The sequence below is a fragment of the Mastigoproctus giganteus genome, chromosome 10, assembly GCF_048544385.1.
Source record: "Mastigoproctus giganteus isolate SK-2022 chromosome 10, ASM4854438v1, whole genome shotgun sequence".
In the NCBI taxonomy this organism is placed as follows: Eukaryota; Metazoa; Arthropoda; class Arachnida; order Uropygi; family Thelyphonidae; genus Mastigoproctus; species Mastigoproctus giganteus.
Window position 1 is genome coordinate 142,581,544 of NC_143584.1, and position 17,607 is coordinate 142,599,150.

Genomic DNA, 17,607 nt, shown 5'->3' on the forward strand with positions numbered 1-17,607 from the left:
TGCAATATATGATGACTATTTTCAACAATGGGGAAAGAACACCCTGTCTTCTTCCAATATTGCATAGTTACATGCAATTTACTCTCTTTCTATTTCAAAGACATGAAATATATACATGTGGATCAAAAACTGAGACCCAAGTAGGCGCTGCCGCAATCTTCCCATCATTCACCACTTCTGTCTCATTACCAGTAGAATGCATTATCTTCACTGCTGAGCTTTAATAAATGCTATAAACTTGCTCTGGATCACATTATTGAACTTCTGATTCCATCTGCTTTAATATACATTGACTTGCTCAGTATTGTGCCATAAGCAGTAATACCAACTCCTCTCAACCTGTAATAAAAGAAATACATTCTAAATTACTTGCATGTTATCAGTCAAACCAAATTGTGAGATTCTGCTGGATCCCAGGGCATTCTGGGATAGCAGGAAATGTAAAAGCAGATCTTGCAGCCAAACAACCAAATACTTCTATTTTAAAGACTTTTCAAGTTCCATATACTGATTTCAAACCAACCATCCTTAAAGCATGTTACAATAGTTGGGCAACAATCTGGAGAGGTTATCCAGGGAACAAACTTTACTGAATTAAACCAGATCAGAAGCTGTGGCTCTCCAGCTTTTAGGAAAGCACAGATGAGAAGAAGTAATTCTAGGAAGGCTAAGAATTGGTCATATTCTACTCACACACCTCTATCTATTTATGAATGACAGCGTTCCTCAGTGCGCACCATGTTATGTACAACTGACTATTTCTCATTTATTAGTGGACTGTCCTCACCTTCTCAATATCTGCTGAAACAGTTTTAAATCATGTGCTAATGCACATGATTTAAAACCGTTAGTCTTCACTAACATTATTGCAGATTCTTGGAGATGATCCTAATAAAACAGAACTGTTTGTCTTCCTAAATAACATAGGAATATACCATAAAATATAACAGGTATTACAGTAAAGTTAGTATTTCCTATTATCCTTTAGAAAGACACAATATGGCCCTATGTGTCATTAAATTTCATCACAGATATTTTGATGAAATTATGAAATTTTCATCACAGAAAATTTCATCACAACAACAACAGCAGCCTGTACTTTAAGCCTTGTTATATTCTTATTCATTAGTAATGATGAGGTCAAGAATATTTTCACCCCTACTACTTTCTCTAACATGCTGACACAAATAATAATCATCTAGTTTATTTTAAAAAGTTTTTTCCTGTGGTGAGTTTTTCTCCCACTTGTTCCGATCAGTCTGGGGCAGATTAAAGTCGCCCATAGTAAGACATTCACGCTTGCTTGCCCATCCCATCCCATCCCATCTGCATGTTAAGACTCTCATCATTGTTCACAATCTTCTGGTCTGTAGATTACTCCCACTGTCATTGTTCCTTTGCTTTCAACTAATTCACACCACATGGATTCTATGCTGGCAGATGTAACATCAGGCTCAGCAAAAGTATTTTTCACATTCAGGCTGCTTTTGATAAGAAGCATGACCACTCCACCCCTTCTGTCTTTCTTATATACATTATATATACCGTAGTGGGACTGTCGTTGTTCCTTTGCTTTATCTTTCCCCCTCGTTTGTAACATCGCTACCCTCAGAACGTCTTATCAACATTGGCTGTTGTTGCAAAAGAACAAGAATTCATGAGGTGAGTGCAGGCATTATTTTGATCCATATCATCAGATAAATGCAGATCTAAAGATGCCCAACACCAGAACTTAATTCACAGAGGAAGTGATTTCTAGGTCATAAGCCATCTAAGAATCATCTGAATGCTGGGTAGCAACTTCTTGGTATTTCAAGTTGAACTGTCACTTTTTACCAATACTTGAAACTAAGAACTTTGAACGGCTCTAGTTTCCTGTGGTACATTACCCTTCAAGTCAAACAAGGAAGGTAGGGTTACCAGAACATTTTTCTGAGTTAGCTTCTGCCATTATTTCTGCCTTTTGGTAAAGTTCTACTTCAGCTAGAAACGAATAGATTTACCTCAGTTTGGCAGAGAAGGCAATGTAGATCATCGACAATACTCTAGGTCACCAATAGAACCTTGTTGAAATGAATTAATGATGTGATGGTGGAAATGGAATGGAGTATTTTCTCTTCTCCCCCATCCCCAGTTATGTAATCAGTCTAGCCCATGGGCCAGAATATGATTTCTAATTCAAGTGATGATTACATTCACTAAATGCATGGAAGCCACTGATGAAAAAAAAAGCCCACTTTTTGGAATTGTTGGAAATGCTTGACAAGGATGCAATAGATAACGTTATAATAATTTGTGATGTGATATTAGTTCCTACTGTATCTTGAAGGAAATTATGATGTGAATGTATCACCAATTTCTCTGACTTTTAATAGGAGACAAAAGAAAAAATGCAGGAAGGGATTGTTCAGTTTAGAATCAGAGCCCTGTTTGTTTCTTTTGTTGAAGAATGTTGGTGGGACATGCTGAAAAGTTTGACAGTCAAGACCTAATTTAGTTGAGGAAAGTATGGGAGGCAATGAAGGGACTTTAGAATGCAGAGAGAGAGAGGAGGGGGGGAGATCCTTCATTTACTTTTGAGGATACTCTTGTAGTGAAAAAAATTTTGGTTTCTACCAGTCTATGAAAGTCTTGAATGAGAGGAAGAAGAATAATTCTTGCAGGAATCTATAGCCCTCAACTTTTGGATTTTAAGTTGTGTAAGGTGATTTTCAATTTTAAGGTGTGTAGACTGAGTGTGGTTCACCATCCAATTAGTAAACTGATATGCATATCATATGTTTAAATCATTAAAGTTATGTTTCACTGTTATGGAAGCAATTATCAATGGATATTAAGAATCTACTGTATTATGAGTGCATATTGAGTATATTCACTCATATACTCAATATTGAGTGCATATACTCAATATATTCCCTTCAAAACTATCCAATATAAAAACAAAAATATACTGGTATAGTTGCACCCCCCCCCCCCACTGTTTTTGTTTTCATCAGCTGAGCTCTTGTGACTAGGATCATAATGCCATAATTAGTTGGTCTCAGTGACATCCAGCTTATTAGATATTTCAAAGTTCACAAAGCCCTTTTCAGCTAACATGGACAAAATGCGCCCGTGCATTTTTCATTTATAAGAAAAGCTGCTCAATGCTCCTGTGGCAGTCATCATCCATTGTACTTCTGTTGCATGCCTATGAAAGCTGTCTCTGTCTTGAACCAAAGGTCAAGAAAAAAAAAAATAGTACTAGTATTAGTACTGGTGCATTAAAAAAAAAATTAGTACCTATAGAAAAAAAAATTAGTACCAGTGCATTAAATCAGTCATTATAGCCTTAGTTGCTAATGCACCAATAAAATCCAAGCATTAAATCAGACTACCTTACAGGCCATGTGATAAAATTTTCTGTTTATTCCCAATATGGATTCATTGTGATATTCATTGTGATTCCATACATATTGAATTAGTTATTGAGGGCAGACAGATTTTTGATGCCACAGTTCACAATGGGCTGAAAATTGAACAGTTAAAAACATCCTTTGGCCATTCATGCATTATCTCACTGCATACCTGTGGCATTAATTATTGGGGGGGTAGCCAGGTTTTCAGCTTCACAATCCACAGTGGCACTGAAAATAAAAGTTCAGAAAAATATTTGGACGTTCATACTTTGTCTCACTATATGCCTGCCAACTGGTTGGAGCCATAGATCTAGAAATAAAGCAGTTCTTGAAGTGAATATCCATTCTATGACATTTGTGCTTTGTCCTATTTTGTGCACTGTGGAACTGTTATATCAGTATACATTACCCTAAGTCATAGTAAAAGTATTGATAAGGCTTCCTTCTGAAATCTGGAAACAGTCTGATCCCAGGGTTGCTGGATTTTGGAAGCTTGTGCTTGTTTATTTATTTATTTTTAATTTATTTCTTTTTCGAAATTTCCCAGTTGTAATAATGGTGTACCATACTGCACAATATATATCAGGAAAAACCATTTTCTTTGCTATACAAAGCTTAGGAAACTGTGTGACAGACAGGCTGCTGTTTCAGACCACATTCCGAATTGATTGTATATACAATTTAAAAAATATTCATAAATCAATATATTACTCTGTTGAGTTGGACACAACCAGAAGTCTGAAGCAAGATGGTAATTACTAGAATTGATTTACTTTGTCAGGCAAGATATGAATAAATAAATTTATACTCTAGATTACTGTGGCCAGAAGAGTTTACAACTTCATTGTATTTTTTTTTGTTTTTTTCTTGTTGTAGCTGATAACTGGCAATGGGAGGTGGATTTTTTTTTGTGGTAGTAGATAAGATTTATCCTAAAATGTGCTATCTTGTGTTCACGCACATTAACCCAAGACTGTACTCTGTACAGTTTATATTTAACAGTTAATTTTATAGTTAATATTTAAAATATTAAACTTTTTAGAGAACTTATCAGTAACTGAAATTTTATTATGATAATTTACATTCATGGTGGGGGTTCCTGAAAATTTAGAAAGCTGTGATACTTATTTTTTTTGTATTTAGGGAAAAGATACAGAAATATATACTTTAACACAAGAGTGTGAACCAGGGTTATCTAATCAGCAGCAGAAAGATATGTTACAGGAGGAACAATTGGGTAGACATGGTCTGGAAACAAAATTCAGGCAGAATGAAGCTTCAGACTGGGATGATGACTGGGCTGTATGTATATATACAGTTCATTATTTCTTTAAATTTTCTTGTAAGTTAACTTTTGTTTAATAACATTATAATGAGAGCTTTTTGCATGTACAGGAAGTAAATTACCATATAAGTCTCCTCATAAGTTTGGTCAATTGTAAGATGTGGAAAACATTCTGTGATTACTCTTGTTTAAGCAACAAATACTTTTGAAACAGGATTGGATTTTAGGTTTTAGTGCCTAACTAAATTAAAAGTGCCCTCTGTTAACAGCAGATAAAATGTGCATTAAATTCTATAATTTTATTCCTGTGCTTGCAACTTGAACCAGCAATAATTGTAAAGTCAGCAATAGCAATGTAGTAAAGCAAACTTATAAAATAACTCAATTAAAACAAGAAGGATAGCAGTAAGCAAAAACACATATAAAGATCTATATAAAACACAAATTGAAGTTAAGAATATGTTAGCAGAATGGCAATCCAAATAAGAAGCGAACACAGAAAATCATTGCCATATAGGTAGAGAGAACTAAATTAAGAATAAGGGTGTTGTAGAAGAAACATAATATCAAATAATAGCCAATTAGAATAAATTTTGCAGTGTCCCCATACCTTTGTAGCACCAAGGCCAAATTACATTGAAATATCACTACAAAAGAAAATTGAAAACCTTTCAGAACAAAGTGATCATTACTGTGAAGAAAAAATAAATTAAAGCAGATCTGCCATTGAAACCCACCTTGTTGGAAAGCCACCAATCAACAATGGCTGTGGCATCACCTCAACTGAGTGATAAATTAATCACTATGGTGCAGTAGACTTAAGTAACAGTGGTCCTTATGCAGTGAAAATTTAAAATATAACTGCCAAGAGCACCTACAAAGCAAAGCCAAACTGCTAACAAAGAGCAAAGTTTAAATAAGAACATGAAAATAAGTAACAAGGATACTGATATCAGCATGAGCAGTGTATTTGCATCTCAGCTCACTTCTACAATATGACATACATTGAAAATAAAAATTAAATTAAATGAGTATCAAATTAATAAAGGTTAGTAAAAGAATAGTAGCAGAAAAGTAAAACATTGGTGGTGGCAAAGCATTTCTAATGTGTTGCCAGAATATAATGCAAGTTGAAATACAGTGAAACCTCTCTAAAATGGACACTATTGGGTCAGAAGAAAGTGTCCACTATACAGTTGTGTCTGCTTTATAGAGATCATAGTAGCTAGATTCAGTAATTAGGAAAATTAAATTCACTGTGGTTGCTTACTCAGAGTTTTTTTATTGATTATTATTGTTGTGTATATTTGTATTCCAATTAATTACTTTTTAGTAAAAATGAGTTCATATTTGTCATTTTTGCTTACATTAATTCTTTTAATGTAATAGGCTATACCCTTCTTTTTTTAAATTTCTGCATGTAGTCCTACCACAAACAGCAAGAAATTTTGTTTCCTAAAAAATTAACATGCAGTCAGTTAATGTGTATGAATATTTTGAGAGGGAAAACCTGTATATGAACAAACTTTGATAAAACCTTCATACTTACTGCTTAAACAACTGCCATTTATCTCTGCCAAGTGAAAGTGGTATGTAGGCAGCACAGGAAAATTATCATTGGCCCCTAGTCAAAAAGCACGAACACTAACACACTTATGCATATAATATCAAGCATCACATAGTGTTTTTGTTGAAATTTATCCATGGACACAGAAAATCCCTGTGGAATACCATTATGATGCATAGGTCAAAAATTACTTATGCAGCCCATTGGTACAATGTTTAATAATTATTTTTGAAAGAAATATATTACAGCTGTATTCCAACACTTTTTAATTATAGCAACAGCATTTCTTTCTGACTTTTGCAACATTATTATTGCCTTAATAAGTGATGCACACCAATGGAACTGTACTGGACTATCCAAATAAGTTGGTTAACATTACTTACCAGCAGTGGCAACCATACTAACCAAATATTGTGCCATCTGCTCCATGAATAATCCATGTTCATCATAAGTTTGGTGTGAAACACACTGGAAAAAAAAAAATGAGGGTAGGAGTGTGTTATAGGACAAATGACTCTGAGTACAATTAGCAACTGTACAGAGAAATATAGTGGGCCAGTAAATCAGAATGTCTTATAATGGGGTATTTTAACTTCTCAGATATTGACTGGAACTTGTTGGTTGGTCACTCACACACTAGCAACACTTTTGTGGATTTACTGGATGATTGTTTTCTACAGCATCATGTTCGAGGGGCAACCAGAGGGAGAATACTCTTGATCTGATTATCAGCAGTGATTATTCATGCATTAAGAATTTGCAGATAAAGGAACCACTAAGTGACAGTGATCACAATGTACTGATGTGGGATTTACTTAAAGATGTAACTGCCATCAAGGGTAAAGGGAAGGGTTTTTGTTTTCGTAAAGGTGATTACAGTGGTGTCTCAGATGGTTTTTAAATTCTGTACAGCGGTATCAACTGATGATGTTAAAAACTCTAAATGGGAAGCCTTCAAGGAATTAATCTTGGAAGCTACTAGGCTTTTCATACCAACTAAGAAATATTGTTCAAGATTTAGACCTAAATGCATGTCAGATGAACTAATGAGGCTCGTGGCATAGAAGAAAAATGTGTGGTATGCATATATGAATTATCAGGTGACACAGAAGCCTATGGCAGATATAACCTAGTCTGTCACAAAGGAGGTTAGGCAAGTGAAGGTTGATTACAAGAAATCCTTGGCAAAGAATGCAAAGAAAAACAGAAAAGACTTCTTTACTTTTGTACACTCTAGAAGGAAGGGGATAAATCAGATTGGGGGGATTCTTTTGGCTGATGCTCTATAAGCTTACTTTCTTGCATCATATGCCTCAGCTAATGCTAATATCATATACTTTGATTTCAGGAAAGCTTTTGATACTGTTGCACATTGAAGGCTGCTGTACAAATTGTAGCAGTATGGCATTAAGGCAAGTTGCTACAATGGATAAAAGTATGGTTGAGTGGTAATCTATGGACACTGCTCTTTGTAGAATAATGTTATTAGTGGAGTCCCTCAGGGTTCGGTATTGACACCCTTGTTGGTTTGTATATTTATCGATGATATTGATGAAGGTATATCAGGCTTAATGTCACAGTTTGGAGATGATACAAAGGTTGTTAGGGTTTTTAATGACAGCATGCTACTGCAACAGGATCTAAAAAAGTTGGACAGATGGGCTGAGAATCAGCAAATGAAGTTTCAAATTGACAAAAGAAAAGTACTGGGGAATTCCCCATGGACTGGAGATGTGCAAATGTATCCCAATTCACAAAGAGCAATGCAAATAATTAGAGACCTATTAGTTTCACTTCTGTTCTGGGGGAAAATAAAGCAGTCACTGGTTAAAGAAGTGATGCAGGGTCACCTGGACAAGACTGCACTAATAGTTCAGAAACAGCATGGGTTTTTAAGGGGAAATCTTGTCTGACCAATTTGATTGGATACTATGATGTGGTTACAAAGGAACTGGATACAAAAAAATAATTTTGATATCATATACTTGGATTTCAGGAAAGCTTTTGATACTGTTGCACATGGAAGACTGCCGTACAATTTTGAGTGGTATGGCATTAAGGGGAAGTTGCTGCAATGGATAAAGGAATGGTTGATTGGGAGATGGTAGAGAGTGGCAATAAATGAAAACTGCTCTATGTGGACTAATGTTATTAGTGGAATCCTCCAGGGTTCAGTGCTGGGCCCGTTGTTGTTTTTCATATTTATCAATGATATCGATGAAGGTATATCGGCGTAATGTCCAAGTTTGCAGATTATACAAAGGTTGGCTGGGTTGTTAATGACAGTAAAGACAGTATGCTACTGTAACAGGATCTAGAAATGTACCAACTGTGTGGTACTACACTCACGGAGGTGGAGAATGAAAAAGACCTGGGGGTAATTGTGCAGTCAGATATGAAGTTCTCTGAGCATTGCAGACAGGCTGCCAGAGCAGGTCATGAAGTTTTGTCAGTTATATGTAGGAATGTTGATAACAGAAACAAGTTGATTATACCTTTGTATAAGGAAATGGTTAGGCCACACCTTTAGTACTGCATAGAGGTCTGGAGGTGTAATTTTAGAAAGGATGTAGAGTTGCTAGAATGAGTAAAGAGAATGGCAACAAGTGAGAGCAACAAAGGGGTTCTCTTACCAAGAGAGGCTTAAAACTGCAAGTTGCAGCATCTGGCAACTAGGGACCTGCAAGATGATCTGATTGAGGTGTACAAGGCCTTGAATGGTTTGAGCAAGCTCAATGCTGATGGGATACTTCCACTTGCTCAGATTAAGAACCTGAGGGGGCATAGCAGTTTGCCTTTAGCCAGCAGGTAGTTGATTGTTGGAATATACTTCTATCTGATATTGTGGAAGTTGATAGTTTAAATAAATTTAAGGCTGAAAAATTTGGAGTGACCAGATGGGTGAAATGGGAAGGTGTTTATTTTTTTTATTTTTGTTTTTGCTGATGCTCTATATATTTTTTTATTTTTTTCTTGCTGATGCGCTATAAGCTTGCTTTTCCTGAATCATATCCTCAACTAATGTAAATACTGCATAAAGGTAGCAGTAACCCCAGAGAAATGTACCAACTGTGTGGTACTACACTCATGGTAGTGGAGAATGAAAAGGGACTTGGGGTAATTGGGCAGTCAGATATGAAGTTTTCTGAGCAGTGCAGACAGGTTGTCAGAGCAAGTCATGGGGTTTTTGTCAGTTGTACACAAGAATTTTGCTAGCAGGCATAAGGAGGTGATTATCCCCTTGTATAAGGCAATGGTCAGAACACACCTTGAGTACTGCGTATCAGACTGGAGGCCTCATTTTAGGTAGGATGTAGAGTTGCTAGAATGAGAAGGGCAACAAGACTGGTGAGGGGAGCAAAGGGATACTCTTACGAGAAAGGATTAATTTCTGGAAATTTCATCATCCTGGGACTAGGCACCTGCGAGTTTATCTGATTGGGTGTATAAGGCCTTAAATGGTTTGAGCAGCTCTGATTGGATTCTTCCTCTTGCTCAGATTAAAAATCTGAGGGGACTTAAACTCAAATTGAAGAAAGACAGTTGGAAAATAGTTGTGTTGAAAGTTGCCTTTTTTAGTAAGCGGGTAGTTGATTGCTGGAACAAAATTCCATCTGCTGTTGGAAGTTGATAGCTTAAATAAATTCAAAGAAGAAGTAGACAAATGGATGGGTGAAATAGGATTTTTTTTTTTTTTTTTTTTTTTGGCTGATGCTGTATAAGCTTGCTTTCTTGCATCAATTTCCTCTGCTAATTCTAAGGTCTAATTGATATTACTGTACCAACCTTGGCCTTCATTGCGGATTCCAGTGATCTACAAAATCATACCTGTATGGCAATTATTCTTGGAAGTATCTGGCCCAGAGAGGTTGAAAATTCAAAAAGGTTACCAATTGGTGTCCATGTTCCATATTGGAGATAGTCCATTTTGGAGTTTTATTTTCTTATGATATTTAATCAAGTTTGTTATTTTCACACACACGAATATGTATGCGAAAATAATTTTTTTTTAGTTACAACATTGCCACATTTAACTATATATTTATAAAATTTATAGATATTTTAAAAATATAATTTATAAAAACCAATCCTGGGTAACTTTCGAAATAATTGATACATGTACAACATCCCAAATACAGTTTTCCAGAAATTTGAAATTTTTATTTTTTTTTCCCATATGAAATTAGCATTTCAGTTTGGTACAAAACTTGTTCTTTGATTCAATATTCATATACAAGAAAAGCTCCTTGTTTCTGTTCTTTGCTCACCTAGACAGTAACTTCTTATACTCAACTCTTGTCAGCCTGATCTTTGCTCTGGTACTTTTACAGATCAACTTGCAGTAGTTAAAGGCTTCAGTGCTATTTATCGTTCTAATTATTCCATGCCAACTTTTTCTGCTGTATTAGACTGGACAGCTCTATATTCATTCATCTTGGTATCTTCCTCTTATGTATTTTCTTAATGGTATACTAGGAGGTTATGTCCCCTTCTCGTGTTGCTCATCAACCCCCGCACATGCTTTTCTATGTAAAATACACACCTGTCAAAATGCACTGATCGATGAGGTACAGGAAATGGCCTATGTAATTATTTATCTGTACCACGTGGTCCGTATCCCTCTTCTCCCATTGGCTACTCCACCATGTAGCATGCTCAAGGTCAAATAAATATCATTGTGTAATTATTTCCTGCATTTACATAGGTCATTTAGAAAAATGCCTTTTGCTTTGAGTTCCATAATGCCTGAGGAACATTGTTGCATCCGAAAGAGCAGGACTAAAATATTTAACCAAAATTTTTTATGAAATACTAAACTATTTACAAATATACAAACTATATTGGGACGATTGATATACAAAAAATGTTACAATGGTACATCAAATGATGCCAGGCGTGGTCATGTATTAGACAGGGAAGCACATGCACGAGGTTGGTGAACTTTATGGAAGCAGTTGTCTTGCAATGCAACAAACATTGGCATGTGTCCCCTTGCTGTTGACAATGTAGGGCATGTGTACATGCCCTACATTGTCAACAGCAAATGTCTGATTCTTCCCAATAAACCATTTATGTTTCTTCCATTTAACATTCACCAACCTCGTGCATGTGCTTCACTGTCTAATCCATGTCCACGCCCAGCATCATTTGATGTTCCATTGTAATGTTTTTTGTATATTAATGTCAGCTGATAAAGGGACTCATCGTCCCGATATAGTAGAGGTATGATTGTAAGTAGTTCAGCATTTTATAAATATTTTAGTATTTTGTAAATATTTGTATAGTTTTATTATTATACAAATAATAACATTATACTGACATTATAATTCACTGATCAAAATCTAATCATGAAATGACTTATATAATTATTTACCTGTCCATTTGTAGTGATGTAATTGCCCCGTCCTCTTCTCTCATTGGCTTGAATAAATATCACTAGGAGGAAAAGTTTTTAAATGTATAGATAGATATTTGCATATAGATAGATATTTGCTTCTGTGACTATTGCTTTAAAGATATTCTATAATTCTAACATATTTCCTCTTTCTCTGCTTAGTTTTACAAGGCCATATAATATCTTAAATGTCATTGCTCTTGAACAAGAGCAGTGTGCACTTGCCTCTTTTTGGAATGGAAGTGATGATTTCCATTATGAGGTTTGACATTTTTTTCTATGTCATTCACATAGCTCCACAGTTTGTTACTTGTAATAATGTTCAGAAGGTCTAAGTCCACATCTTCATCAGCATACCTGCTGATGAGAACATTCTGCATGCTTGCCTTCTCTGAGAGTTTGTGATACCACATCATCACATGTAGGTTCATGTTTTTGTGAATAATGGTATTCTGATATTGCACTTCCTAATTCATTTCACAAATATATGTGATCTCAATTTTAATCTCAACGATGTCCATTTCCACTTCCAGTCTGCCAAACCCCATGTACTTTTTCTGACAGAATCTCAGTTATCGGTTGATTCAACTACTGCTCATCTGAGATGCCAAAATTATTTGCTGTATGATTGCTTTCGCCTCAAAGGTGGTACTTGTGCATATGTCCATTCTGATATTCCCTGTCAGAGACTTGGCAGTTGGAATCTCCTCTCTTTGATCTACTCTGGCTTAAAATCTCTCTACCTTATTGTGTCAGATTCATCTGCTGTCTCTACCATTCTCCCAATTACACTAATCACTTGGAGCTCTTTGACTTCCTCTCTTTGCAACTTTACTTTCTCCAGTCCAACTTTCCTAACAGTGAGGTAATTTTCCTTGGTGATTTTAATGTTCACAACTCCAGCTAGCTTCCGTTTTCTAGTCACACCGACCCAGCAGGTCGAGATGCTAAGGCTTTTGCAATTACTAATGACCTAGCACAGATTGTTCATTTACCTACAAGAATACCGGACAATCCTAATCATAAAGCCAATACGCTTGATCTGTTTCTCACAAACAACCCTTCTAAGTACATGGTCGAAGTGAGAGGTCCTTTAGGCACTTCAGATCAAAACTTAGTGATTGTCTCTTCTCCAATGGAACCTTTATCTCATGGCTATTCCCAACCTCGTTTTGTTTGGCATTATAAAAATGCAAAATGGGATGACCTGCGAGACTTCTTTTCTTCTTTTCCTTGGTCGGATTACTGTTTCAAAACTTCTGATGTCAAAGTTTGCTCAGATCGTGTCAGTGAAATTATCCTTTATCCCACACTCCACTTTAAAATCTTGTCCTTTATCTAAACCTTGGTTTTCCAATAAATGTGCTAAGGCTGTTCAAGAGAAGAATGTTGCATATCGTAATTGGCTTGTTTCCAATTCTTCAGTTTCATTTTCTGCCTACTCCAAAGCTCGTAACAATTGTAAAGCAGTTATAAATCAGTCCAAACTAGAGTTGTTAAGAGTAGAAAACTTGCTTCTTGCTCTAATGGTAGCCACGCATTCTGGTCTCTTGCCAAAGCTATTGGCTGCAACTTATGCCCATCTCTGCTCCCACCTCTGTCCAAACCAGATGGTTCTGTTGTCACTTCAGCCAAGGATAAAGCTGACCTGCTAGCATCCCATTTTTCTTCCAGCTCATGTATTAATGATCTTGGTAAAACACTTCCCACCATTCCCAACATGCTCCATTCAATCTCTCCTGTGGTCTTCTATTAAGAGTAGGAGACCGGCGGAATTACTTAGCAAGTACAGGTCACTGTTGAAAAAAAGCCGTGAATTAGGGTTGAACTTGAAAGTGTCTGCAATTCTGCCCAGACACGATAGGAGGGAGTATATGATGAGAGCCTTGTCGATCAATTCGGCCCTGGAGGGATTGTGCAAGGCTCAAGGGGTAGAATTTTTTTCAGCCTGGACTGTACTTGTTAACAGGAGAGATTGCTTCTACAGGGATGGGATACACTTAAATAGAAAGGGTGCAAGAATTTTTGCCGATGCTGTCGAGGCAGTGTTAGGTGGGTCGGAAAACTGCTAGTTGGGGGGGATACAAGGACTAATAGATTAACAGTAGCCACTGGCAGAGGTGGAAGTGATTCTTGCACTGCTTCTATTCAAATGAGCAGAAGTCTGAAAAACAAGATGCAGGATATTTCAGAGACTGCTGGTAGTCATTGCGTTACAAGTAAACACATGGGTTGTGTTAGGGTAGCTAAGAATAGAAACAGGTGCATGTATACCTGCGTGTACACCAATGCTAGGAGTTTGGTAAATAAATTTGATGAATTTGAGGTATTGCTCAAAACATCAAGGGCAGATATTGTTGGGATATCAGAGACGTGGTGTCACACAGATATAAGTAATGCGGAACTGGAATTTGGGGAATACAATGTATATAGAAAGGATAGACAGGACAGGAGGGGAGGAGGGGTTATGCTATTAATTAAGAAACACATAAAGTCAAAGGAAGTGAAGCCAGTTGACATCGATGGACAGGGCAGTGTCGAGTCAGTTTGGTGTGACATAAGCATAGGGAAATCAAAATTGAGAGTAGGAGTGTGCTATAGGCCTAATGACTCTGATGAGTATAATAATATATTGTACAGGGAAATAGAGTGGGCCAGTAAATCAGAGAGTCTTATAATGGGGGATTTTAATTTCCCAGATATTGACTGGAATTTGTGGGTTGGTCACTCGCACACTAGCAAGGCTTTTGTGGATTTATTGGATGATTGTTTTCTACATCAGCATGTTCGTGAGGCAACAAGAGGGAGCAATACTCTTGATCTGATTATCAGTAGTGATTCTTCATGCATTAAGAACCTGCAGATAAATGAACCACTAGGTGGCAGTGATCACAGTGTGTTGAAGTGGGATTTACTCAAGGAGGTAACTACCATCAGAGGTAAAGGGAAGGGTTTTTGTTTTCGTAAAGGCGACTATGATGGTCTGAGACAGTATTTAAATTCTATACAGTGGGACCAACTGATGATGTTACCAACAGCAAACTCAAAATGGGAAGCATTCAAGGAACTAATCTTGGTGGCTACCAGGCTTTACATACCAACTAAGAAATATTGTTCAAGGTTTAGGCCTAAATGGTTGTCAGATGGACTAATGAGACATGTGGCAGAGAAGAAAAATGCATGGGATACATACAAATTAATGGGTGACATGGAAGCCTATGATAGATATAAGTTGGTCTGTAACCAAGTCACAAAGGAGATTAGGCAGGCAAAGGCAGACTACGAAAAATCCATGGCAAAGGATGCAAAGAAAAACAGAAAGGAGTTCTTTACATACTTGAACTCGAGAAGGAAAGGGATGAATCAGATTGGTCCACTGGATATTGATGGTTCAACAGTTGAGGATCCTGCTCAGGTGGCTAACAATCTAAACGAGTATTTTGCATCTACATTCACGCATGAGGAGTTATTCAGGAAGGAGAATGATGTAGGTAAAGTAAACATTGGCAGTGAGCTGGATGATTTTGTAATAACTGAGAGGAAAGTGGAGGAGAGATTGTTGAGGATAAACATAAAAAAGGCACCTGGGGTGGATGGGATCTATCCAGTTATATTAAAGGAGGCAGCAAAGGAAGTATGCAAACCCCTAGCCATAATTATGAGAGCTTCTTTGGACTCAGGGGAGGTACCCATAGACTGGAGATGTGCAAATGTAACCCCAATTCACAAAGGAGGATCAAAGGCTGACACCAGTAATTATAGACCTGTTAGTTTAACTTCTGTTCCAGGTAAATTAATGGAGGCACTGGTTAAAGAAGCACTGCAGGATCATCTAGACAAGAATTCAGTTATAGCTCAGACGCAGCATGGTTTTGTTAAGGGCAGGTCTTGCCTGACCAATTTGATTGGATACTATGATGTAGTCACAAAAGAACTGGATGCAGGGAATAACTTTGATATTATATATTTGGATCTTAGAAAGGCTTTTGATACTGTTGCACATAGAAGACTGCTGCACAAATTGGAGCAGTGTGGCATTGGAGGCAAATTGCTGCTATGGATAAGGGGATGGTTGAGTGGCAGAAGACAGAGAGTGGTAATCAATGGACACTGCTCAACGTGGACTAATGTTATTAGTGGAGTTCCTCAAGGTTCAGTGTTGGGTCCATTGTTGTTTTCGGTGTTTATGAATGATATTGATGATGGGATATCAAGTTTAATGTCTAAGTTTGCAGATGATACAAAGGTTGGAAGGGTCGTTAAGGACACTACTGACGCTATGCTGCTGCAACAGGATCTGGAAAGGTTGAACAGATGGGCTGAGAGGTGGCAAATGAAGTTTAACATTGACAAATGTAAAATACTACATATGGGTACCAGTAACCCCAGAGCAATGTATCAACTCTGCGGTACTACACTGACAGTGGTGGAGAATGAAAAGGACCTGGGGGTAATTGTGCAGGCAGATATGAAGTTCTCTGAGCAGTGCAGACGAGCTGCAAGGGTAGCTCATGGTGTCTTGTCAATGATATACAGGAATTTTTCTAGCAGGGATAAGGAGGTGATTATTCCCTTGTATAAGGCAATGGTTAAGCCACATCTTGAGTACTGTATACAGGTCTGGAGGCCTCATTTCAAGAAGGATGTAGAGCTGCTGGAACGGGTACAGAGAAGGGCAACAAGATTAGTAAATGGAACAAAGGGTTGCTCTTACGAAGAAAGGCTTAAGTTTTGCAAATTACAGAGTCTGGAGACTAGGCACCGGCGAGGTGATCTTATAGAGGTGTATAAGGCTTTGAATGGTTTGAGCATGCTCAATGCCAATGGGATTCTTCATCTTTCTCAGAATAATCACCTCAGAGGGCATAAATTCAAATTGAGGAAGGACGGATGTCGGATAGATGTGCGGAAATTTGCCTTTGGCCAGCGGGTGGTTGGTTGGTGGAACCGACTTCCATCACTTGTTGTTGAAGTTGATAGCCTAAACAAATTTAAAGCTCAACTGGACAGGTATTTCGAACGAACGGAGGGGTGAAATGGGAGAGGGTTTTTTTTTTTTTTTTTGGCTGATGCTGAATAAGCTTGCTTTCTTGCATCATATGCCTCTACTAATGCTAATGCTAAAAGGATATCAGAAGGATTTTGATGAATCTTGATGCTAAGAAAGCTCCAGGTCCTGATGGTATTTCTTCACCTGTTCTCAAAACCTGTGCTCCTGAACTTACTCCTGTTCTTTGTTGCCTTTTTTCACTTTCTTATTCCAAAGGTGCTTTTCCTTCTACTTGGAAATTTGCTCATATCCAGCCAGTTCCTAAAAAGGGTGACAAATCCCTCCCATCCAATTATCGTCCCATTGCAATTACTTCTACTCTTTCTAAAGTAATGGAGAAGTCAATTAACCGCCAACTCTTAAACTACCTAGAAACCTTCTGTCTGATCAACGATCGCCAGTATGGATTCCGTTAGTGTCGATCCACTGGTGATATTTTGGCTTATGTTACCCATTTATGGACTAATTCAATGGACAGGTTCGGCGAAACACAAGTAGTTGCTCTTGACATCTCAAAGGCTTTTGATCGTGTTTGGCATAAAGGTCTTCTAAACAAGCTTCCATCTTATGGTTTGCCTATTGTTTTTAATAATTGGTTATCCAGTTTTCTCTCTGATAGCTCACTGAGGGTGATGGTAGATTAGATAGCTTTCTGTCTTCTAACTTCTCCACTAATGCCAGTGTCCCCCAAGGTTCAGTTCTTTCCCCCACTCTTTTCCTCCTGTATATTAATGACCTTCTTCCATTGACTGGAAATCTTATCCATAGTTTTGCCGATGATAGCACATTGCATTCCACTTTCCATTTTGAGAAACCTTGTCCTGCTCAATCAGCATCAACTTCTCAAAAATCTGTTACCAATTCCTTAAATGCCGATCTTCAGGTAATTTTCCAGTGGGCCAAAGAAAACTT

General features: G+C 37.3%; 1 protein-coding gene across 3 annotated transcripts in view; it reads left to right on the forward strand.

Moving 5' to 3' along the window:
• Positions 1 to 17,607, forward strand: part of LOC150079328 (uncharacterized) — a 486,833-nt gene that overhangs the window by 404,629 nt on the left and 64,597 nt on the right. For 2 of the 3 annotated variants that reach the window (XM_090382736.1, XM_090382738.1), the window contains one exon: positions 4,542 to 4,700. In XM_090382736.1, the coding sequence (XP_090238862.1) occupies positions 4,542 to 4,700 (159 nt within the window). Of the gene's footprint in view, positions 1 to 4,541; positions 4,741 to 17,607 lie in introns of all 3 variants that reach the window. The other variant, XM_090382737.1, reaches the window with a different exon arrangement.